General features: G+C 36.0%; 1 protein-coding gene across 9 annotated transcripts in view; it reads left to right on the forward strand.

Moving 5' to 3' along the window:
- The window catches only part of LRRK2 (leucine rich repeat kinase 2), a 128722-nt gene that overhangs the window by 56239 nt on the left and 49172 nt on the right, over nucleotides 1-23311 (forward strand). For all 9 annotated transcript variants that reach the window (XM_045587920.1, XM_045587919.1, XM_036456291.2 and 6 more), the window contains 12 exons: nucleotides 3441-3699; nucleotides 7272-7460; nucleotides 8391-8512; nucleotides 9417-9486; nucleotides 9947-10164; nucleotides 11710-11960; nucleotides 12460-12608; nucleotides 16237-16330; nucleotides 17148-17334; nucleotides 18660-18841; nucleotides 21730-21959; nucleotides 22604-22731. In XM_045587920.1, coding sequence (XP_045443876.1) covers nucleotides 3441-3699; nucleotides 7272-7460; nucleotides 8391-8512; nucleotides 9417-9486; nucleotides 9947-10164; nucleotides 11710-11960; nucleotides 12460-12608; nucleotides 16237-16330; nucleotides 17148-17334; nucleotides 18660-18841; nucleotides 21730-21959; nucleotides 22604-22731 — 2079 coding nt within the window. The remainder of the gene's footprint in view (nucleotides 1-3440; nucleotides 3700-7271; nucleotides 7461-8390; nucleotides 8513-9416; nucleotides 9487-9946; nucleotides 10165-11709; nucleotides 11961-12459; nucleotides 12609-16236; nucleotides 16331-17147; nucleotides 17335-18659; nucleotides 18842-21729; nucleotides 21960-22603; nucleotides 22732-23311) is intronic.

Consider the following 23311-nt stretch of genomic DNA (forward strand, 5'->3'; position numbering starts at 1 on the left):
GGAAGAAGGGAGGAATTATATTGAAGTAACATTTATCTATCATAAAAATGCATAACTTCTGCCAAAACTGGTCTGGCTCAGTGGATAGAGCATCGGTCTGGGGACTGAAGGTCCCAGGTTCGATTCCGGTCAAGGGCATGTACATTGGCTGCGGGCACATCCCCAGTAGGGGGTGAGCAGGAGGCAGCTGATCGAAGATTCTTTCTCATCGATGTTTCTGGCTCTCTATCCTTCTCCCTTCCACTCTGTAAAAAATCAATAAAAATATATTTAAAAAAAAATGCATAACTTCTACAAAACCCACCAACAGTGGAAGGACAGTTGGATAAATTCAAGATTTGTAAAAACTATGCACAAAACTCATGATAGTTGGGAAAAGAGAAAAGGTTTATATAAGTAGTCATTTTAAAAATGTAACTTTTTTCCTATTAACAATTACATATGAGCATACACACACTAATTGAGACTATTTTGCAACCAATGTCTCAGACGCAGTTCAGCATTTCCTAATTGGGTTGTCCCTCATATTTACTGTGTAATGTAGCTGTTACTACTGCACAAGTGCAAGTAGGCAGTGTTTCCTTTGAAACAAAGACCAAGGGATTTTATCCCTCAAGTTTTAACCACCAAAACCAATGCTTATAAAAATTTTCAACAGTCTGGATATTTCAAAAATGAAAACTATTACATGCTTCTCAAATATTCTTTATGTTCTAGGAATGTCAACCTCATTATCTATTGTAGAGTCCTGTGAGATATTTCATTCTCTCTGCTTTTTCTTACCGCGACCTCGGCTTTGCCTTCTTCACTGCTGTCTCCATTATGTTGTGGTTGATTTCTGTCTTGAGCATCAGATCCTCTAGGCCTTTGTTTGGCCCCTTTCCCCCCTTGATCTTTGGTTTAATTTCCTTCCTCGTACTGTCTCTGTTGCGCAAGAGATTTATCCAGCACTCGTGTGATTGCAGAATGTTCTTCACCAGCCAAAAACGTGTTCTTAAACATGCTGTACAACACTGTAGACTTTTCCGTGATAATCCGACTCACTTTGAAGCGCCATCTTTTTGTTTGTTTATTCCCCGTGTTGTGATCATCTCTGTGTTTCTGAGCTGGTTGCTTTGTGAGCTGGTGACACAAGTGCATCCAACGCCTCAATACATCTGTCCACTGCTTTAATCTCTTGTCTACGCAGCAGATTCATGGTAGTCGTGTTGCTGGGTTCTGTGTTTCTGAGCTGGTTGCATTGTGAGCTGGTGACACAAGGGCATCCAACGCCTCAATACATCTGTGCACTGCTTTAATCTCTTGTTTACGCAGCAGATTCATGGTAGTCGTGTTGCTGGGTTCATTCATGCTCAAATGCTTATTTCAAATATTTGGTTTGGATTGCTGTCTGTCTTAATTATAAATTAGAAGATGAGACAATATTCCTACAACAATGTATTGAGCACCTTGTATATGGAAAGCACAGTGCTAGATAATTAGTAAAAAAATATAAAAGGGGTTACCTGTTTCAAAATGTTTATTTTTTTCTAAGTGGATATTGTGAGAGGAGAGAGGACAAAACATAAATCATCTTAATACAAAGTGAGCAGTGAGTGCCATAATGTAGAGATAAAAGTTGGCTGAGCTGCGAGAAAGGCATTGTAATTGAGTTTTTTGACTCTTCTCTCCCTCTCTCACTCCCTTTTACCCAAATTCCCTATGGGCCCTTAAAGAGGATTTTACTAATTTTTCTAGTTAAATTAAATATATTCTTAGGCATTCACTAGGCTACAGAGCTACAAATTGAATTACAATAGCATTCATGCCTTTCATTCTAGTTATAAAACAGATGGACATGTCTGGTTCAGTGTGCTGGGTACTTTGTGAGGCAAAGTGAGAGGATGGCCTGGGAGATTGACAGCAAGGACTCACTGTGCAAGAGACTTTGAAGCTGTTCCTTGAAGAATGAACCTCTTTTTATTCATTTTGTTGGTGAAGAGCTTAGTTGAGATACTTAGGGCAGTAGAAATAGCATAAATGGAGGTAATGAGATGTGCAAAATTGCAAGGGGTGTTTGGGGGAATATCCTGGAGCAGAGGGGTTTTAGAAGATTTTTAAATTGGACCGTACTTGGTTGTATCTACTGTAGAAAGGTACTTTAGTAGCTTTAGGGAGAATATGTTGAAGGTAGGTGATGCTGGAGACTGCTGACCTGATACCTTGAATCTTCTCTTTTCTCTTCTCTTCTCTTCTCTTCTCTTCTCTTCTCTTCTCTTCTCTTCTCCTTTCTTTTCCGCCTCACTTCTCTCCCCTCACTCTCTTTCTCCTCGCTCTTTCTTCCTTCTCGCATCGATTTCTCTTCTCTCTCTTCTTCCCTCCCAGTCTCCCCTTCCCTCCCTCCCTCCCCTCCCCTCCCCTCCCCTCCCCTCCCCTCCCCTCCCCTCTTCTCTCCTCTCCTCTCCTCTTCTCTTCTCTTTTTTCCCATCCTTAATTTTGAGTAGTAAAAGGAGCACAGGCTTTGGAGCCAGTAGATTTGACTTTAACTTCCAGTCTCTAATCAACTATCTCTAAGGGTTTGGACAAATAATACACATTTTCTAAATATTAATCTATAAAATGGTAATCATTATTTCTGTGGCATAGAGTTTTATTTTATTTTTATTTTTTTCTTTATTGATTAAGGTATTTCATATGTGTTATTATAAGAATTATAGATCCTACTGTGCTGACAGGATTCAGCACAGTATCTGACATGTAATATTTCCACTATCTGTGACTTGGAACTTCTTTTTGTAAAACACTCTATTTATGAGTAGGGCCAGTATGCCCTGCTTCAGGCAATGCAGGCTTCTCTTTGCTTACAGTGGACACTAGTTTTTGGAGCACTAGTAAGCTAACCCACCTGGACACAGCTCTGAAGATACTACATTCAAAGGAAGGTAGAAAGCTGAGAGACAAGGAATATCCTTGTGTTATAATTCAGATTCTTGTCCATAGGAGTTCAGGAAAACCAGAAATGAGTGATGTCTGTCTTTGCACACGGCATTAACGAACATGGTAATATTTATATTCTTTTGCAAACGAAGACGGAGCAGTGAGCATTTACTGTGATAAGGCACTAGTTTGCCAGATGCCCCCCAATGAAGAAACAGATGCCCTAAAAGTGTAAGCCTCACTTACACTTGTGTGACTTCAAGTTTGTGAGCTTCCATATCCTATTGCCTCTCTCATGATAACTGACTGTGGTAGATTATTCGATTTATGCTACTCTGATATGGGTGGTGCTAATCTTATTTATTTTCCTAGTCTATTCCAAAAATGAGTTTTGCTTTATTTTGTTTAGTTTCTATCTATATTTAAGCATCTAGGAAAAAATTTACACCAGCTTCAATGTACCAGTGGCCCAAAGGGAAGAGATACAGGCTTTTAGTAAGCTTATATATTTTTTTCCTTAATAGGTGTGTGAAAAAGCAAGCAGTCCTAAACTGGTGGAGCTGTTACTGAATAGTGGGTCGCGTGAACAAGATGTACGGAAAGCGCTGGCAATCAGCATCGGGAAAGGCGACAGCCAGATCATCAGTTTGCTCTTAAAGAGACTGGGCCTGGATCTGGCCAATAACAGCATATGCCTCGGAGGATTTGGTATCGGGAAAATCGAACCTTCTTGGCTTGGTCCTTTATTTCCAGATAAGACATGCAATTCAAAAAAAGAAATAAGTAGGTATTAAAAGGAATACTTTATATGTCTTATTTTTAGTTGGTTTTTTTTTTTTGTCATTAATCTTTTAGTTTTTCTTCTAGACTGGTGCAACTTAAGCCAAAAATATTGTAAGGGTTTGGGTATCTTTTTCTTGCCATGAAATGCTTGAAAGTGATGTTATATTTAGGTTTTTATGACCCAGTAAATGCATATTTTATAAAGATAGTATAAAACTGTGGGGTCTTTCTGTGGGGTTACTTTTATTTTTAATATATTTTATTTATTTACTTTTATAAAAAATTAATTGATTTCAGAGAGAGAGAGAGAGGCAAAATGTTGATGTGAGAAACATCAATTCATTGCCTCCCATACTCGCCCTGACCAAGGATGGAACCCACAATCTCGGTGTGTACCCTGATTGGGAATTGAATGTGAGGTCCTTCAATGCACCAGACGACACTTCAACCAACTGAGCCCCACCAGCCAGGACTTTTTAAATTTAATTTTATTTTTTAAAATATATTTAATATATTTAATTTTTATTATAAAAGTAATTCATATTTATTTTAAAAAATAGGAAAACAATTATAAGGAAGAAAATAACATCCCTTATAGGTAATAAATGTAGATTTCCCCCTATACTTTTAATTTACATATACACATGCATTTAAATGTATATGGTAACATATATACTTTCATTTTCAAGTTAATATACTATTGGTTCCAATATTGTGTTCATTATTGGAACTAGTCAAGGATTCTAACTCTAGGTAATGACTGCCAAGAAAATGCATCTCTGTACTTCCCAGTGTTATGATATGGCCTTGGGATACTCCCAGGTGACATCTGACACTGGCCTCATACATGGAGGGTAAGGAGAGACTGAGGAGAGAGGCAGACCACCAAGATTGATCCCTGGCAGGTTTAATAAACAGGCAACATATGAGGCTTGTCTTGGGCAACTGCAAGATGAGTAAATCTCCACACCCACCTGCCAGTATCTTAAAGGTTATGTTCAGGTCTGAACTGGTTTCAGTCACATAGGCAGTCCAGGTGATCTCAACACCTACTCTCTCAAAGGCTACATCTGTGGGCAGCTCCTACTGCGGGAAGGATGGGCACGATGTGAAATCCAAGGGCAGGGAGAGGGGAGGAGCTCCAATTGCCCCGTCCCGCTCATGGATCCACCAGCAGTAATGTCCCTTTGATGACCTCCTCCAACATTTACTTTGTGTTTTTAAAAATATATATATTTTATTGATTTTTAACAGAGAGGAAGGGAGAGAGATAGAGAGCTAGAAACGTCGATGAGAGAGAAACATCGACCAGCTGCCTCTTGCACACCTCCTACCGGGAATGTGCCTGCAACCAAGGTACATGCCCTTGACCGGAATCGAACCTGGGACCTTTCAGTCCGCAGACTGACGCTCTACCACTGAGCCAAGCCAGCTTTGGCTTACTTTGTATTTTAATTAAGGATATATTCTCTCCATATTTTCAAGTTTATGTATCATATATATATATATATATATATATATATATATATATAATATAATAATTACAAGTTATCATGAACCTCTTTAACATTTCTGTCTTTTTAGCTATCTCTCATTTACTCACACTAAGTCTATTTTTTTCAGTATTTTTAAAAAAATTATCTTTATGTTTAAAGTATTACAGTATTTTAAAGCTTGAACTGCCACCTTTTTCTCTGTGACCTAACCCCTATACCCACTCCCCTCCCCGCACTGGTGGGACTCTCTGATGCTTCACTTTAAGGACTCTATAGTTCATAACATGTTCTCTCTACTGTCATTTTCTGACACACTCAGCAGACAAAACCCTGTTCCTCATCAGTCCAACAGTCTGATTGTTCCTCTTCTTCCCAGAGAAAGAAGTATTCTACGGAAGTATCCATCCATGCATGTTGGTGCTTCTGCGCAGTCAAGGTCTCCAACTTCCTGGTGGGACCTAGAAGACCCCATCTGGCTGAATTTCTCTCTGCTTCTTAAATGCTTCATATACTCTTCCAGGCTTTTCCCAGTGTTACTGTCTCTCCCTAACTCCCTTACCTTCTCTTTCACCTGGCCAACTCTTTATTCTTCCTGCCTCAGCACCATGCCACTTTTTACAAGAAAACATTTCTGCCCCCGTGAAATCTGGGTGGGATGGTCCTCCTACCTGATCCCCCCTTCCCCTGAACCCTATTTTGAGGACAATTTGAGGATAATCCTAATATTCATTAGAATTTTTACCCAGCAATGTGCTAATAGGAATCTATGATATAGGAATCCTCATTGTACATAAAAATGCATGCATAAGGATGCACATTAAAGTTTTGTTTATAACAGCGAAAATTTAGAGGAGAATTGTATTTCTCAAAAGGAACCATTCAAATTATCATGGTACATCCATTCAGTGGAGTGTTTTGCAATCATTGGGAAAAAAATAAATCTAGCAAATTCAAATGTTTGGGCATAGAATATATTGTTAAGTAAAAAAGAGGCACAGAACAGTGTTTTCAGTATATTATAGGTGAGCACAATGTGATATTGTAGTTATAAATGTTTGAATATGAAAAAGAACATATTAGGAAAAATACTACAGAAATGGGCTCCTCAGTTGCCTCTGAATACTTTGGAGATGAGTAAGTCAGTCAATTCAATCAGCTTCATGGCAGCAACCTGCTCACTTGAATCTTTGGTGCTTTGGCATCTGTTAGAGAGAAACTGTGGGCTCACTGAAGGAAAAGAGGGGGAGATTTACCATTACTTTATCCCCTTTGTTCTATATGAAGTTTATTTTTTATTTTTTATTTTTTTACCATGACAAGTCTTACCTAATTTAAAAATATATAATAATGCTACTTGATTGATTTGAGGATAGATCATAATTTCATTGTCAGCTTGTCTGAGTAAAGAACATTTCGGACTCATAGCTTTAAAACATTTTTTCATGTACTATCAAACTGAGCCACATACATGTGTTACAATATTGGAAAAAATTTTCCGGGCTTTATGTAGACAATGAGGACTCTGCCAACTAATAAGGTTGTCAACTTTGAAATTCCACATAATTCCCCAATAAAATGAAATACTTAGCAAATAGTTTGTAAAAAATAAGAATATCATTCATTGAGCATATTCTGTAACCTAGGCATTTATGTTAAACATTTTATATGCATCATTTCATCTTTTCGATAACCCTATGTTGTATATATTGCCATCTTCACTTCCGCAATGAACACACTGACATGTAGGGAGGTCATATAATTCACAGGTGAGGTGGCCTTACTATGACTTGGACCCAGGCTTGTCTGGCTTCACAGCCCAGGCTCTTTCTGAGGTTAACTGAGTTTCATACATATTCAGTTCTGTCATCTACACCAAAGCTTTGTATACATTTCTGTGATTTTTTTTTTTAATTAAGATTGTCTTCCTATAATATCACAATTGTAAAGTGCCTTTGGGAATAGGCATAAACACTTTTCTATAAATATGAGAAAATATAAGGAACTTCGGTATGGTATATGTTTAGGCTTGTTTAATTATTGATGTCTAAGTTGCTGCTGTATCTTTTTTACTTTTAGATATAGGATCTACCCTAGCAAGAATGGTCCTCAGATACCAGATGAAAAGTGCTGTGGCAGAGGGAGCAGCCTCAGGCAGCGATGGGAGTTTTTCTGAGCAAATTCTGGATAAATTTGACCAATGGACCTTTATTCCTGAGTCCTACGTGGACAGTGTGTTTGGCCAAAGCGATGACCTAGATAGCGAAGGTATTTATTATGAAAAATTAGTTCCCTGTATGTTTTAAAACCCTTACACACTGACATTGAAAAATGGGAATTGAGACAAAATCCTTATTAATCAAGTAGGAAGTATTGCATAAGTTTTACAATTTATGTAGAATATTATCAAGTTGATTTCTGAATATATAGATTTTATATAATTTTCTGACACTTAAAATTATGCTTCTAAGATAGAGTAGTGTAATTTAATTTCATAATTTTCCATAATGCCTTCAGATTATATATCATTAATAATATGATTTACTTGTTGATCTTTATTTTTTAAATTCATAATTTAAAAATAGTTTTCATCTCTTCTCTCTCAAAACAGTATTGCTAACCAAATACAATGTGTTTATTTTATGTTATTTTACATATGAAACCATAAAATATGAAATTTAAATGGAAATGTATTCAAGATTGCTGAATATTAAATAATTTCAAGTGTGGTTTCAGTATTTAAAACAATATTTGAAAATTTTCTAAGAAAATTTAGAGAAGCAAAAAAGAATAATTTTGATCATATTTGTACATAACTTTCTATGCTTGCTGCACATGCACATACTTACTATTGTTGTATGTAACTACTTTTTTTTTTTTTTTTTACTTGGCTCTTTTCTATTGTAAGAGCTCAGAAGGTCTGGATTACTTTTCCAGTTTATCTTTATCCAACATTTACTCAGTGTCTAGTCTATGACAACCATTCAGTAAATATTTATGGATGAAGAAAAGTGTAACTGAATTTTGAAAATGAAAAACCAACATAGTTTATTATTTTTGTTTTAAAGATGTTACAACAAAAATTAGGCAATTTCTATTAATGAAAATATGTTTAATCTCATATGATCGAATGTGATATTAGTATTTTATGATTGAGTAAACATTTTCTATTTGCCTTTATTTATCATTTAAAAATAGGAAGTGAAGGTTCATTTCTTATGAAAAAGAATTCAAGTTCCATTAGCGTAGGAGAATTTTACCGAGATCCTGCCTTGCAACGTTGTTGCTCACCAAATTTGCAAAAGCATTCCGATTCATTGGTAGGTTAAATTGTGATTATGTTGTGTGTTTTGTTACTGACATTCTCTTGATAATTGAGCTATTGATAAAAAAAAAAAAAAGCTAGGAGCTATTGGTGCAGAAATTTCCTGATGTATGAAAACTTTATATCAGAATATAAGTATATATACATTTACATATTTTTAATTTTTAATTTACACTTATAGTTTTTTATAGCATGTTTGGGGCATATGCAGGATGGGGGCAAAAAAAAGTAGGTTACAATTGTTCATATGGAAAATTATACAATAATCTAAAATAATAAAAGGGTAATATGTATGCTAATTAGACCAGATGTCTTCTGGATGTCATTCCGGATGTCCTTCCTGACAAAGCCAGTCTAGATCCCAGGTGCCCATAGGTGGTCAAAGGGAAGCCAGCTGGGTCCCAGGAGCCCGTGGGCGGCCAGAGGAGTGAAGCAGCCTGGGTCCTGGGTGCCTGCTGGTGGCTGGAGGAGGGCAGCCCGGGGCCTGCCTGGTAGCCCAGGTCTCAGGTGCTGGAGGGAAGCTGGTGTCGGCAGCCAGGGGAAGGAAGGCCTTCTCTTGCATGAATTTTCATGCATCGGGCCTCTAGTGAATAAGTAATAATACAAGAATGAACTTTGTTTTCACATATTCACAGTGTAATTCTGGTTTGGCCCACCTCTGTGTACTAAGTGTACTTCATTGTGATTTTATCTTCTTTCTCTTTTCAGAGCTACATGTCCATGTGCCCAGGTTAGGTCTTTGTCTTATGGTGTCGCTGGTCCCATGAATACTTTAGATAGAAATCTTACAGTGATTCCTGAGGAAACCAGATAGGAAATGTTCTCTTTGCTCTTAAAAAATGATAGTGAAAAAAAAAAAAAGACAGTGACTGTATAGTAAATGTCTATTTGTTTAATAGAGACCCATTTTTGATCAAGAAGACTTACTGAAGCAAAAAAGAAAAATATTGTCTTCAGATGATTCATTCAGTAAGTATTTGAAAGTCATCATAACTAAGTTGATATTTTGAGCAGAATATAATATTTGTTAAATTTCTTCTGCTTTTTTTTTTCTCTCAAAATTTCTTAGTGCCCATTTCATCTTATATAACCTTCAAGTTATAATAGATTTACAAATTTACCATTTATATAGTATATACAGGACACTTATTTTTTTCTACTGTCTTTCTGAAATGTAAATAATGACCTCACCAATAATGCCCTCTTCACCCCTTTCTCCAGGTCTGTTGTGTTTTTACACCACTAAGACTGCTTGATTAAATATTTATTATTTACTCTCCATCTCTGGCACTTGGTTTGGTTTCCGTAGTTGGTTTTTTGCTGCATCTCCAGGGCCATGAAGAGAGCTTACATGATTAGGTGATCAATAAACATTTGCCCAGCTAAATCATCACTTATATTCCCATTGCTTGTCTGTTTTTGACAAAAGGGTCATCAAAACTTCCATCCCATATGAGGCATTCAGAGAGCGCTTCTTCCCTGGCTTCTGAGAGGGAACATATTACATCGCTAGATCTTTCAGCCAACGAGCTCAGGGACATTGATGCCCTGAGCCAGAAGAGCTGCATCAGTGGCCATCTGGAGCACCTGGAGAGGCTGGAGCTTCACCAGAATGCACTCACGGGCTTCCCACGGCGGCTAAGCGAAGTAAATTTCACCTGCCCTCCTCACTCTCAGCATGTTGGAAGAGCTTTTGCTTTTACATTTAATGTGCATGGTTAAATCTTTAAAAAGGAGGTTCTACTTTTGTGTCATTGGGCAATAATTCCCCCACTCTTCTGGGTTTCACACAAATATCTTAGTCTGGGTGGTCACAAACATCTTGGCGGGCAGGCAGTGGAAATGGGGAGGTGGTTAAAAAGGAATTCACAGGGTCCTGTCCTAAAGATTCGTGGTACATGTTAAAGTCTCTCATAGATGTTGGTTATGCCTTTGGTTATTTAATTGTTGTAAGGCGGTTCACCCTGCTTAAATTTGGTAAACTAGACTCAGATCTGTTTTGGGTGGCACTGGCTCTGGCTCAGCTACCAACTGTGGCATTATAAGAACGTGTTACTCTGACTGCTCTGTCTTTCATTTCCTCATCTGCCAAACACGGAGACTAGACTAAACTACTACAGAAGCGTTTATTGTTTTAAATTTATAGGTAACTTAAAAATAATTATTTGCTAAAGAATAAGGAAAGAAAACTAGAATTCAGCCCATCTTAAAAAGAGGGAATTTGAAGAGAACATGGCAAAGTTCTCTTAATGAGCTACAGTAAGGCACTGGAAAGCAGGACCAGCTCAGAACCTTCTCTGAAGGAAATTTCAAATTGACACCCTTAGGTGGCAGTCTCTGTGCCTGCCTAACTTTTTCTTATAAAAATACTTCCTACTTAAACCTTGGGAATAAATAATTTTAAAATCTTTCCTTCTGAATAATCTGGTTGGATCTGAAACAATGCAGACATTTTGAAACAACTTCTGGGGCAAAGATCCATTAATAAGCCTTTATGATCATGTCAAACTCTTGAGAATTCCAAGTGAAGATAAATATGTTGCTATGTAAAGAAGAGCACAGAGAAGTGATTGTTTTGGTAATTTAGCCCTTTGACAATAATTCATACCAAATATTTAAAAAATTGACATACTATGTAAATAGAAGGTTTGCTATTGTGAGAGTAGGATTAGAAATTGCTTAAAAATAAAAATGGAGATTTGAAACAAAAAGTTTCCTAAAAAGAAGTTCTAAATAAAATATGCATTATGTACAGTGACTAATTTTATGATTAAATCTTATTTATATTAAAATGTATAACAATTTCCAAAAGAGAGCATTTAAAAAACTGTATTCCTAGGGTTATGTTGTACTTCTTATTCATGAAATCATTAGTTTAAATATTTTTGAGGCCTATTATGCTTCCATTTTTACTTGTTGAAGGAATAAATCTGTGTCAAATACTAAACTTTATTTTTGGGAGCTTGATTTTGAAAACCTACCTGCCACATTTCCCCTGGTTTTTTTTACCCATTTTGGAACAGAGAAAGCTGGGCCAGTCAGTATACTAAAGCTCTCTTGTGAGTTGTGTTTTCAAGTTTCAGAAAATTCTTCATGGTTCTAGTTATCGGAGTTATGGGAGGCAAGAAATATTAGCTAAACTTAAGTTTCTCAGGTGGTTTATTTTGGAATTTTAAAATACTGTCTTCCCAGGTGCTGAAGTGTTTGACGCACTTGGACTTGCACAGTAATAAGTTCACGGCGTTTCCCTCCTACTTGTTGAAAATGAACTGTATTGCCAACCTTGATGTCTCTCGAAATGACATCAAGCCCTCGGTAGTTTTGGATCCTGCAGTGAAGTGTCCGACCTTGAAACAGTTCAACCTGTCATATAACCAGCTGTCTTCTGTTCCCGAGAACCTTGGCAGTGTGGCAGAAAAACTGGAGCTGCTGACTTTAGAAGGGTAGGAAGGCCTCATTAGAGACAAAAGTGTCGCCTTGCAGGGAGGTTGTGTAAGGTTGACAAAATACGCTGGCATTATTTCAACTGCAATGAATTTTAAACGGTAACATGTTAAAAGATGGAGGCAACTGATATTGCAGCTTGCATCAATGGACTTACATTTTCACAACTAATGTTAAAGTTGATAAATCTGATTGATGCTATTCTTTGAAGTCAAATTGTTTTTCATTTTTCTTTAAAGCAGTGGTCGGCAAACTCATTAATTAACAGAGCCAAATATCAACAGTACAGTCATTGAAATGTCTTTTGAGAGCCACATTTTTTAAACTTAAACTTCTAACACCACTTCTTCAAAACAGACTTGCCCAGGTATTTTGTGGAAGAGCCACACTCAAGGGGCCAAAGAGCCGCATGTGGCTCGCTAGCCGCAGTTTGCCGACCACGGCTTTAAAACATAGGGAGTCATGCAATTTAACCCTCATTTTATCTCTTGTGACTAGAAATAAAATATCAGGAATGTGTTCCCCCCTGAGTCTGAAGGAGCTGAAGATTTTAAATCTTAGTAAAAATCACATTTCATCCCTGTCAGAGGACTTTTTTGAGGCTTGTCCTAAAGTGGAGAATTTCAGTGCCAGAATGAACTCTCTTGGTAAGTGTTCTGTGTGATCCTTCTCTTTATCAATGCTTTTGACTATTACAGGATGAGTCATATATGGACATTTTTGGTGGGTATTTAATGGTATTGTTTTTAGCTCAAATACGATGGTGGAGATTCAAATATAAAGCTATCAGGTTGGTGATAAAAATGAATTGTATTGCCAAGTGTACTGAAATGGGGAGTCTAGCCAAGGACCCGGGAAGGAAACTTAAATGCATGTTGCTAAGTGAAAGAAGTCAAGCTGAAAGGGCTACAGACTGTATAATTCCAACTAAAAGACATTGGAAAAGGCATTGAAACAATTAGTGGGTGCCAGGGGTTGGAGTGAGGAAGAGAGGGATGAATGGTTGGGGGAAAGGAGGATTTGGGACAGTGGAGCTGTTCTGTGTGCTACTGTTACGTGGATACAAGTCATAATACATTTGTCAGGATGCATAGAATCGATAACGCGAAGAGTATACTCTGTTGTCAACTATGGATTTTAATGACAAGGCATTAATATTGACATCAATTATAACATATACCAAATTATGCAGGGGGTTGGGGAGTGTGTTTATGGGTGGTGGTCGTGAAGAGAGAAGGGATCCATGGAAAATTCGGTACTTTCCACTCAAATTTTCTTTAAATATAAAGCTGCTTAAAAACAAGTCTAGCCAAAGCCGGTTTGGCTCAATGGTAGAGCGTCGGTCTACAGACTCAAAGGTCCCCGGTTCGATTCCGGGCAAGGGCATGTACATTGGTTGCGGGCACATCCCCGGTAGGGGGTGTGTAAGAGGCAGCTGGTCGATGTTTCTTTCTCATCGATGTTTCTAGCTCTCTATCTCTCTCCCTTCCTCTCTGTAAAAAATCAATAAAATATATTTAAAAAACAAACAAAACAAAAAAAAACAACACAAGTCTACTTTTTAAATTAAAAAGGAAGCTTAAAATTTTAATGTTAAATTTTTATAAATTAAAAATAATTTTATCAGGTTAGTATTGGCATAGATCAAAATGACAATATCCTGGGCTATAAATAGTCACTATGTCATGGTTCCTTTCAGTCTACTAAACTAAAGACTCCTATGGCTGTCTGAGCTGGGTGAAACAGGGATCCTGAGTTCCTACCGAGCTTCTCCAGAAACTTTTGGAGTATAAGTATCATTGGTACCATTGTTTCTTTCACAAAATAAAATTAATCAATCATTCAACAGTTTTCAAATTAGTAAAGTTAACGTACATTTATTCAGTTCTTGTTTTGTGCAAGATATTACAATAATACATAATATGACCACTACTTTTATTACAAGTCATGGAATACCCTTTGTGGAATACCCTAAGCCTGTGAGATAAAGGGGACTTGGGTTCATTTGCAGCCTATCTGAGAATTATAATATTAAGGGAAAGTACTTTTATAACCATAAACAGAAACTCCTCATATTTTATCTTTCCTAATGGGGGCCACGTGCACCTTGCCACCAATGTGACTGTTCTATATCTGACTCAGTGAAATTGTTTTTTAGTAAAATAATTTTTAATAACTTTTAATAGCAGAGTACAGTTTGACCACTTATTTTCAAATATGCTCATTTGTCAGAACTATCAGAAACGAATAATGGAAAAAAACATGCTAATTGTGTATAGTATTTTCTTTTTTTCTCCCTTCTACCCTTTTCTAATATCGATCATGTTCCTATCAGGAGCCTGAAATGGGGGATAGTCTCTGTCCTTAAGGAACATGTACTTAAGTTCCAAAGACAGTTCAAAAATCGATTTACTTTTCACTACAGAACTTGAATAGTTTTAGAAATTGTCTTATGGCCCAACTCAATGTACCGTATTTTCTGGAGTACAAGATGATCCCCTAATTTTACAGTTAAAACATAGGTTTAGGGTAGGCCTATATTCGCTGTATCAGACTACCCCCCCACTTCCGAGGCAACACCAGTTCTTTTTTTAATAGACTGCCTCTCTGACTCTGGCCAATCTGAGCAGGCTTTTTACTAGAACACAGTGTAGCTTCGGGTACAGAACATGTACACTGTTCTAGTAAAAAGCCTGCTCAGATTGGCCAGAGTCAGAGAGGTGGCCTATTAAATAAAGAACTGGTGTTGCCTCGGAAGTGGGGGGTAGTCTTATACAGCGAATATAGGCCTAAGCCTATGTTTTAACTGTAAAATTAGGGGGTTGTCTTATATGCCGGAAAATATGGTAATTGTGTTTTGTGCTAAGTGGTGTGAGGAAAATGTCCCAGATGCTATGAGTGTACCTCAAGCAGATCTGATGCAGACTGTGGAGGCAGGGAAGTGTGGTGTTTAAGTTGGATCAGGAAAAAAGAGCATTTGCAAGGACTCTGAGGCTTGGTTCCAGTCAATAGGTTATCTCCGCTGAATTTTACACACACAAAAAAACCCTATGGAATAGGACAGGTATGATCTCTGCATGACCAATTGAGGAAATTGAAGCACTGAGATTTTTATGTGCCATGTCAGGGGCAGAAAATGAACTAGCTATGAAATCACCTAAGTTAAAAAATTGATTTACTTTTCACTACACAACTTGAATAGTTTTAGAAGTTGTCTTATCTTTGGGAGGATGCCCTAGTTAGGTCATCCCTGAGTGGGACCACAGACCATTGAAAATAACCTCATGGGAAATGAAGTTTCATTTAGTTCTTTGGTTTTATAAGAGTGTTTTCCATACATCATCTGAACCTCAAGATTCTTTAATTCTTAAGTGAAGAATAATTTCTATACTTTGGGGCAACAGGTGAGGTGTAGCATAGTGCATCTTTCAGGAAGACAGCATCTAGCCATGTCCTGGAACTTTTGGGCCCTTGAAGATTTTCTAGATAAAGCATAACCCACATTTTTAATCTTGAAAATGCTGAGAAATAATTTCTGAAGTTGCTTTCATGGAACCATAAGTTTTTATATTTCTGAAGAATCTCAGATATCACCTGGTCTAGCTGTACTATTTGGCAGATGACAAAAGAGGGTGAATGATTTGCTCAGTTTCCAATATTGTGTCCCACAGAATTTCATTTCTTGGAGGTCCTCATACTATATTTCCTTCTTGGGAATTCATAACCTATGCCAGGATATTGAGAACTCTGAGATACTTAATTTTATTTTATCTAAAGTTTCCCCAATCTCTTAAGATCACATGATCAAAGAATACCTTTATTAAGTAACATCCATTATTATTCTATAGAAAACTCTTTATGATATGGTACTATGAAGAATTTTTATCTTTATATATTATGTTGTGTATTAGTATTCTAAAGTATTTTGTTAGTTATTTAAGAGTAATTTGAATTAATCTATGATATATTTTACAAAATATCAAACATAATTTGAAATAAATATTCAAATAATTTTTATGTTCTTAGATGTTAAACAGATTAATTATATTTAGATAGTTGTTTAGCTTTTAAATTAGATTTGTATCCGTATGGTGTATTATTGTAATGTTTAGTGGTAGTATTAAGGATGTCATCATATTTTAAAAGTAGATTTTTTAAAAATTGAAATTAAATTAAATTAAATGACAGGTCATTGGTAGCTGTTCTTGTAGAATCCAATAGAAATCTAGTTAAAATGATTTAAATGCCTGTTACCCCATTTTTATTTTCTTTTAGCTGCAATGCCTTTTTTACCATCTTCTATGACAATCATCAAATTATCTCAAAACAGATTTACATGTGTTCCAGAAGCAATTTTAAATCTTCCACAGTAAGTTTATTATTTTAATTTGAAAGCCACACGAGCTGGAACAGAACCTTCAGAAACAAGGTTTTGATTTAGGCATACAAAATGAAATTGATTTCTAAACCTACTTAGCTTACTGTTTAAATCTATGAATGTTTGACATTCACTAGACAAAAGGCCAAAGTTGTTACTTGGAGTTTTAAACTTTTATATTAATTTGGTATGTTTTTGTGTAGTAACAATTGAAGATTATTTACTGTGTAGTTCACATTATTATAATCAAATGAGATGACACCGGCTGTCACTTGAACCATGCCAGGCATCGTGTTCAGTGTTAGGGAATGCTATGTATCCCCCTGAGACAAGCTGGTGGAAGAGTGCACAGTATTAATGAGCTCTAGGACCCAATTCTGAAGAATCCTCCTAGTAATGAGTGAAATTGAAAAGAGATGGGGGGGGGGGGTGCATATATTTGTAACTCTTTTATTTGACCAGAAGCAGGAATTTTAATGACTATTTTTGCATTTATTAATGATGGTTTCTCATGTGCCATAAACATTTGTAAAACACTCATTCTGAGATTGACATTTTTATGTTTCTGGAGCAGGAAAGTGAGGCCTCCATTTTGCTTTTACTGGTTCTTATTCATGTAAATGTTTCTAGTGAGAAGGCCTCCTTTCTAGCCCATCTGTACCTACCCCAAAGCACCACACATGCATCCTTCTGTATAAATGTTGTTAGTTTTATAGTTCTTATTCTCTAGTGAAAATTACTGGTAATATGATTTTATGTATTTTGGGAACACTCACTTGGTTTTTATCTCGACACTGTATTGTTTCAGCTTGCGATCACTAGACATGAGCAGCAACAAAATTAAACACCTACCAAGTCCTGCCCACTGGAAATCGCTGAACTTAAGGGAACTCTTGTTTAGCCATAATCAGATCAGCATCTTGGATTTGAGCGAAAAAGCACACGCATGGTCCAGAGTAGAGAAACTACATCTTTCTCATAATAAACTGAAAGAGGTAAGGGGTCATCTTTATTTGCTTAAAGTTAACTGCCATTTGAAAATAGGCTTGTGTAATTTGCATCATCAGAGATTTTCATTTTAAAAGCTGACATTTTGTATTTCCTCCTTTTTGAATAAGATCTAAACCTACCCTGAGATAAATTGGTATATGAAGAATGCTTAATTTCCATAAAAGACCACTTTTTATGCTTTGTTTTTTTAATTACAGAAATATATCTATTTAACTATGAATGTGGTATGTGTAATGCTTTATGTGTGTCATTTAACCAGGAAATCACTGATCTGTTACAGACTCTCAGATACTCTGCACTTATAACGTTGACACCGGGCCACATACAGCTGTGTTTCTCCCCTGACTTTCTTACTTACATTGTTAAATTCCTGCATCCCTTTATCAGACTACCCCTCATCCAAGTGGGCCAATGTTCTTTGCTTTACTCTACTGCCTTTGTTACAAATCTGATTACCCATTCATCTCAGAAAAAAACAAACAACTTATTTGGGGGGCAAATTTAAAAGGCAAAAATAATTATCTATAACGGTGAGGTTTAGAATAACTGTGAATATTTTTTGATACCTGATTTTTGCCAGAAAATTAATGTTTTTATTTATTTATTTTAAAAGTAATGAGCCCTAGCCGGTTTGGCTAAGTGGATAGATCATTGGCCTGTGGACTGAAGGGTTCCAGGTTCGATTCTGGTCAAGAGCATTGCAGGCTTGATTCCCCAAGTGGGGGGCAGGGACATGCCGAGGCTCTCAATGACTCTCTCTCATTATTGATGTTTCTCTCTCTCTCCCCCTCTCTCTTCCTCTCTGAAATCAATAAAAATATTTAAAAAAAATAATGAGTACTACTTAAAAATTTGGAATGGAAAAAACAAATTCCAGTTAACATGCCACCTAAAGTATAAATATTTAGTTGTATTTTAATAGCATTAAGTTGTATATAAGCTTGTGATGACCAGATCTTTATAGTTTTAATGAAGAACAAACAATGTGAGGGAACAGATGACTGGATTTAGAAAGAAATTTGCTTTCAGTATTATGAAGAGATGACATATGTTGCCAAGGGAGAATGGGTTTTCAAAGATTATAAATATGTGACATAGTTTTGGGTAAGCCCCTTACATTTATCTCTTTAAATATACATAGTGAAAGCTGTGACAAGCATTTGGAAGGTTTTTGAACTCTGTTGAAAGGTTGTGCATGTCGCTGATGGGATCTCTGGTCCTCTCTGGTTCCCTGTCAGCATCTTGTTCCTTGGCAACACACATCTTCCTTCCCACCAACAGACTTTGTCCTTTTTTTTATTTCATTAAGATTCCTCCAGAGATTGGCTGTCTTGAAAATCTGACATCTCTTGATGTTAGTTACAACTTGGAACTGAGATCCTTTCCCAATGAAATGGGGAAATTGAGCAAAATATGGGATCTTCCTTTGGATGAACTGCGTCTTAATTTTGATTTTAAGCATATAGGATGTAAAGCCAAAGACATCATAAGGTTAGATCATTTTATTTCCATTTGTTTTTGTTAAGTGTGTTTCAGATTTCTCTGTGACTTTGAGGAATATAGAATTACAAAATAAGAAAAAAAAATGTATAGTAACATTAAGTTGCTGTGTGTCATTTGTCTTTTATTTAATGAACTAGAGGCCCAGTCCATGGATTCATGCACTGGTGGGGTTCCTTGGCCTGGCCTGCACCCTCTCACAATCAGGACCTCTCAGGGGATGTTGGACTGCCTGTTTTGACCTGATCCCCACAGGCCAGGCCCAGGGATACCACTGGTGCACAAATCTGTGCACTGGGCCTCTAGTATACATATAAGATCTTTGGTTAATCTCTTCCTGCCCTCCCCCGCAGCCTTTCCTCTGAGATTCATCAGTCTGTTCCTTGTTCCTATGCCTATGTATTGAGCGTCTGCCCCCTGATGGTCAGTGTGTGTCATGGCTACTGGTCTAACAGTTGCTTAGGTAGATATATCTATATATCTATATATCTATATATCTATATATCTATATATCTATACATCTATACATCTATACATCTATATATCTGTATATCTATATATCTACATATCTATATATCTACATATCTACACATCTACATATCTATATATCTATATATCTATATATCTATATATCTATATATCTATATATCTATATATCTATATATCTATATATCTAGATGTCAGTGTCAGACATCTCCTGAGGGGTCCCAGATTGGAGAGGGTGCAGGCTGGGCTGAGGGGACCTGCACCATGCACAAATTTTGTGCACCAGGCCTCTAATATATATATAAAGAAATATAGCAGAATGTAATAACTTATTTTTTTATGTCTTTATTGATTTTTAGAGAGAGAGAGGATAGAGGGATAGAAATATCAATGCCAGAGAAATATCATTGACCAGCTGCCTCCTGCACACCCCCTCCTGGGGATTGAGCCCATAACCTTGAGCATGTGCCCTCACTGGGAATTGAACCAGTGACCACTGAGCCACACTGGCCAAGCTATAAGCTTCTTAAGCTTCATTTCAGATAGCAGATAGTTATATGTCTATTTTATCTTAAAGCATTCATTATAGTTTCTTAAATAATAAAAAAAATTACTAACTTTGCTTTTGCTTATTGACCTTGATCATATTTGAAACCACTGAAACTACTCAGGTATCACTGTTTCTGATGCTTACACTTTACAAATGTCAAATATTTTTGATAATGGACTTTATCTTACTCCTTGTTACATTTTAAGCATATTAGTCTCGTTGTTACCTACTTATACACTTACTTATTTCCGTTTTCACAAAATTACTTATATCTATATTTATCTTATAGGTTTCAGCTCATTTATCACCTCTCATTGTGTTCCTGACTATAATAGCCATTAACGCTGGGATGATGGCTGTATTTACTTATTGTCTGATAGTTGGCACAAAGCCCGGCATTTATAGTGTTTGAATTACCAGTCAACTGTATTTACCTAATTATCTCCTGCTTAAATTTTCTTCAATTTATATTTAACTTTTTATAGAGTTTGTTGCCTACTATGCTAAACATGATGACCCCTGATTTTAAATAATTATATCTCATAATTTTTCCCTCCTGAAACTGGAAAAGATGTTCATATGAAAATTGGTGTAATTATTATGAAACATTTAGTGGAACTAGTTTTCAGGGTATTGTTTCATTTCATATTATAGAGTCACTGTGTAAGTAAATCTTTTTAAACTTGTTTTACATTTTAGAAAAGACAAAGACCTGGAATAGTTTAGAAATTGTAGACATCTTTTGCTTTTTCAAAGCATGAGTTTTTCAAAGAGTGGTGAATTCTGAATAGTTAATGGTCACTGGACCATTGCTTTTCTTGTTTATTGGTGATGAAAACAGAACTTTAGTTGCATGTGAGAGAATGACTGACTTCAGTAATAGCAGGTAGAGATATGATCTGTCAGATCTTATTTGCTCAAGTGTCAAAGAAACCAAGAAGAGTTATCTGGCCTATTGGTCAGATCACCAGGACTGTTGGTCAGATTCCTGTTAGTTATGAGAATGGACCCGTCAATGATCTCTAAAATTCAGTTATGATTTAGTTTCCTTCTCTAATTTTAAACTGTGGCAACATTTTAATATACTTAAAATGTATCTTTATATATCCATTATATCTTAGAGAACATTTAAAATCTATTGATTTAAAGGTGGCTTTGTTAGCTACCTATGGCATTTCTATTATTTTTACTAAGATGATTAGGAATAGCAATATATCTGATACTATAATAGTTTATATATAGTAATTTGTAATGTAACCAATATGACTTTCCATGTACATTATTCATATGCATATATGATATATGTGAATATATACATGATATATGCCATCCATGATATATAGGTACACACACATATATAATGTACCCAATATAATCTCACTATCAAGGTTTAGTATAACAGTATGCATGGATACTCTAACTTGGCTCTCTGTCACATGGACTGTCTAAAATTTTATACTTCATAATTTTTAGGATTTTGTGTTAATTTAAATAAATGTGTGTGTGTATAGAATTCTAATGGGCATTGCAAACATTTTCACATTTTGATTGCTTATGGTGGTAGTGTAACATGCCATTGTGTATGATAATACTACCAATCATTATCAACTATACTAATTTAAATAATTATATCTCATAATTTTACTAATATTAATAATAAAACATATGCATTAACAGTGTACCGAAAGACAAGTGCACTTTACTTATAAAAATTGTGCATTTTTTTTGCATACTATATTTTAAAAATCTGATATTTAAAAGAATTCAATGCACAAGAATTTACCTATATTTCAAGCATACTATTAAGCAGTTTATTATTTTATTTTTGTCTTTCTAATACCAGGTTTCTCCAACAGCGGTTAAAGAAGGCCGTGCCCTATAACCGAATTAAACTTATGATTGTGGGAAACACTGGGAGTGGTAAAACCACCTTATTGCAGCAATTAATGAAAACCAAGAAATCAGATCTTGGGATGCCAAGTGCCACAGTTGGCATAGACGTGAACGACTGGCCTATCCAAATCAGAGGCAAAAGGAAGAAAGACCTGATTCTAAATGTGTGGGATTTTGCAGGTATTTATTTTGCATAAATAAATAAATTATGTAAATATGATTTAAAAATCATATTTATCTTTTACTTAGAATTTGGATTTAAAAACTGAGTTTTCTGTTCCAATACTGCAAAGAGACCTGTGAATCCTATGGAATTATTCCAAAGCTGTTTACCTCTCCCAGTATTACCCTTGCCACCAGAAGGGAGAAGTGTATGGAGGGCAATGTTAGAAAGTGTAGGTGGGTCCCCATTTCAATGTCAAACAGTTCCTTATGTGTACATGTCAGCAATTGATATTTCTGTTCTGGATGGTGGACAAATGGTAGTAATGCAGGTCCGACCCACTCTGGTTTGGTCCTGGGCAACCTGTAGCAACTAGGGTTTTGGGATGGAAATAGAGAATGAGGACAAATATGTGATACCTTAATCAATAAAGGAATTAAAAAAAAGAAAAGAAAGAAACTGTATGAGTTCAGGGTTCATAGCTAGCACTTCAACCAGAAGTTCTCAATCTCTAGTAAAAACTCAGTTATAGTCTTTTAAACATCATTGATTGTTCTCTCACTCTCTTTTTTTGTTGTTGTATGCTAAATATGTATAGTATCATCTAAAAGTTTGTTTTGAAAAAAGGAAGGCTAACAAAGAGTCTCCAATCTCTGTTTAGGCCGGGAGGAATTCTACAGCACGCATCCGCACTTCATGACCCCGCGGTCACTGTACCTCGCTGTCTATGACCTCAGTAAAGGGCAGGCTGAAGTTGATGCTATGAAGCCTTGGCTATTCAATATAAAGGTGGTCTATTCTAATCATTTGAAAATACGAAATAATTTTCATTTTTTTGTATATAAGGTGATTTAGGCAAAGAGTTGCTATAAGAGTTTTGTGGTGTTTGTTTTGTTTTGTTTTTTTTAAGAATGCAGCACTGAAACATTGAGTTGGGAAATTTTCAGAGTAATTAGGCTGTGGCATGAAAATAAGGTGTTCCATATTGGTAAGTATTATAGATACTTGGAACCCTTTTAAGCTATAAAAATGGAAAATACACATGCTACATTATGTTTATCATATTTTAAAATGGAACATGAGGTTTTCTAACTTAAAATAAGTTATGCTAAAGAAAACCAATCTGTGCATCTTTGAAGATGCTCAGTGGCAATTTAGTATAAAGTCTTTCAGATCTTACACTTATATATGTTACCAGATTAATGTGCTTATTTATTTATTTATTTATTTATTTATGTAAACTGAAGTATAATTGACAATATGCTCTTCTATTGGGAATCTCTCTTGGTTAGTTTCCACTTTGTCCTTTACAGTCATACTGTCAGCTCTTACTGACAAGCTAGTGTTGTAATTTTGGTAATTTTTGAAA

The sequence above is a fragment of the Pipistrellus kuhlii genome, unplaced genomic scaffold (assembly GCF_014108245.1).
Source record: "Pipistrellus kuhlii isolate mPipKuh1 unplaced genomic scaffold, mPipKuh1.p scaffold_m20_p_3, whole genome shotgun sequence".
NCBI lineage: Eukaryota > Metazoa > Chordata > Mammalia > Chiroptera > Vespertilionidae > Pipistrellus > Pipistrellus kuhlii.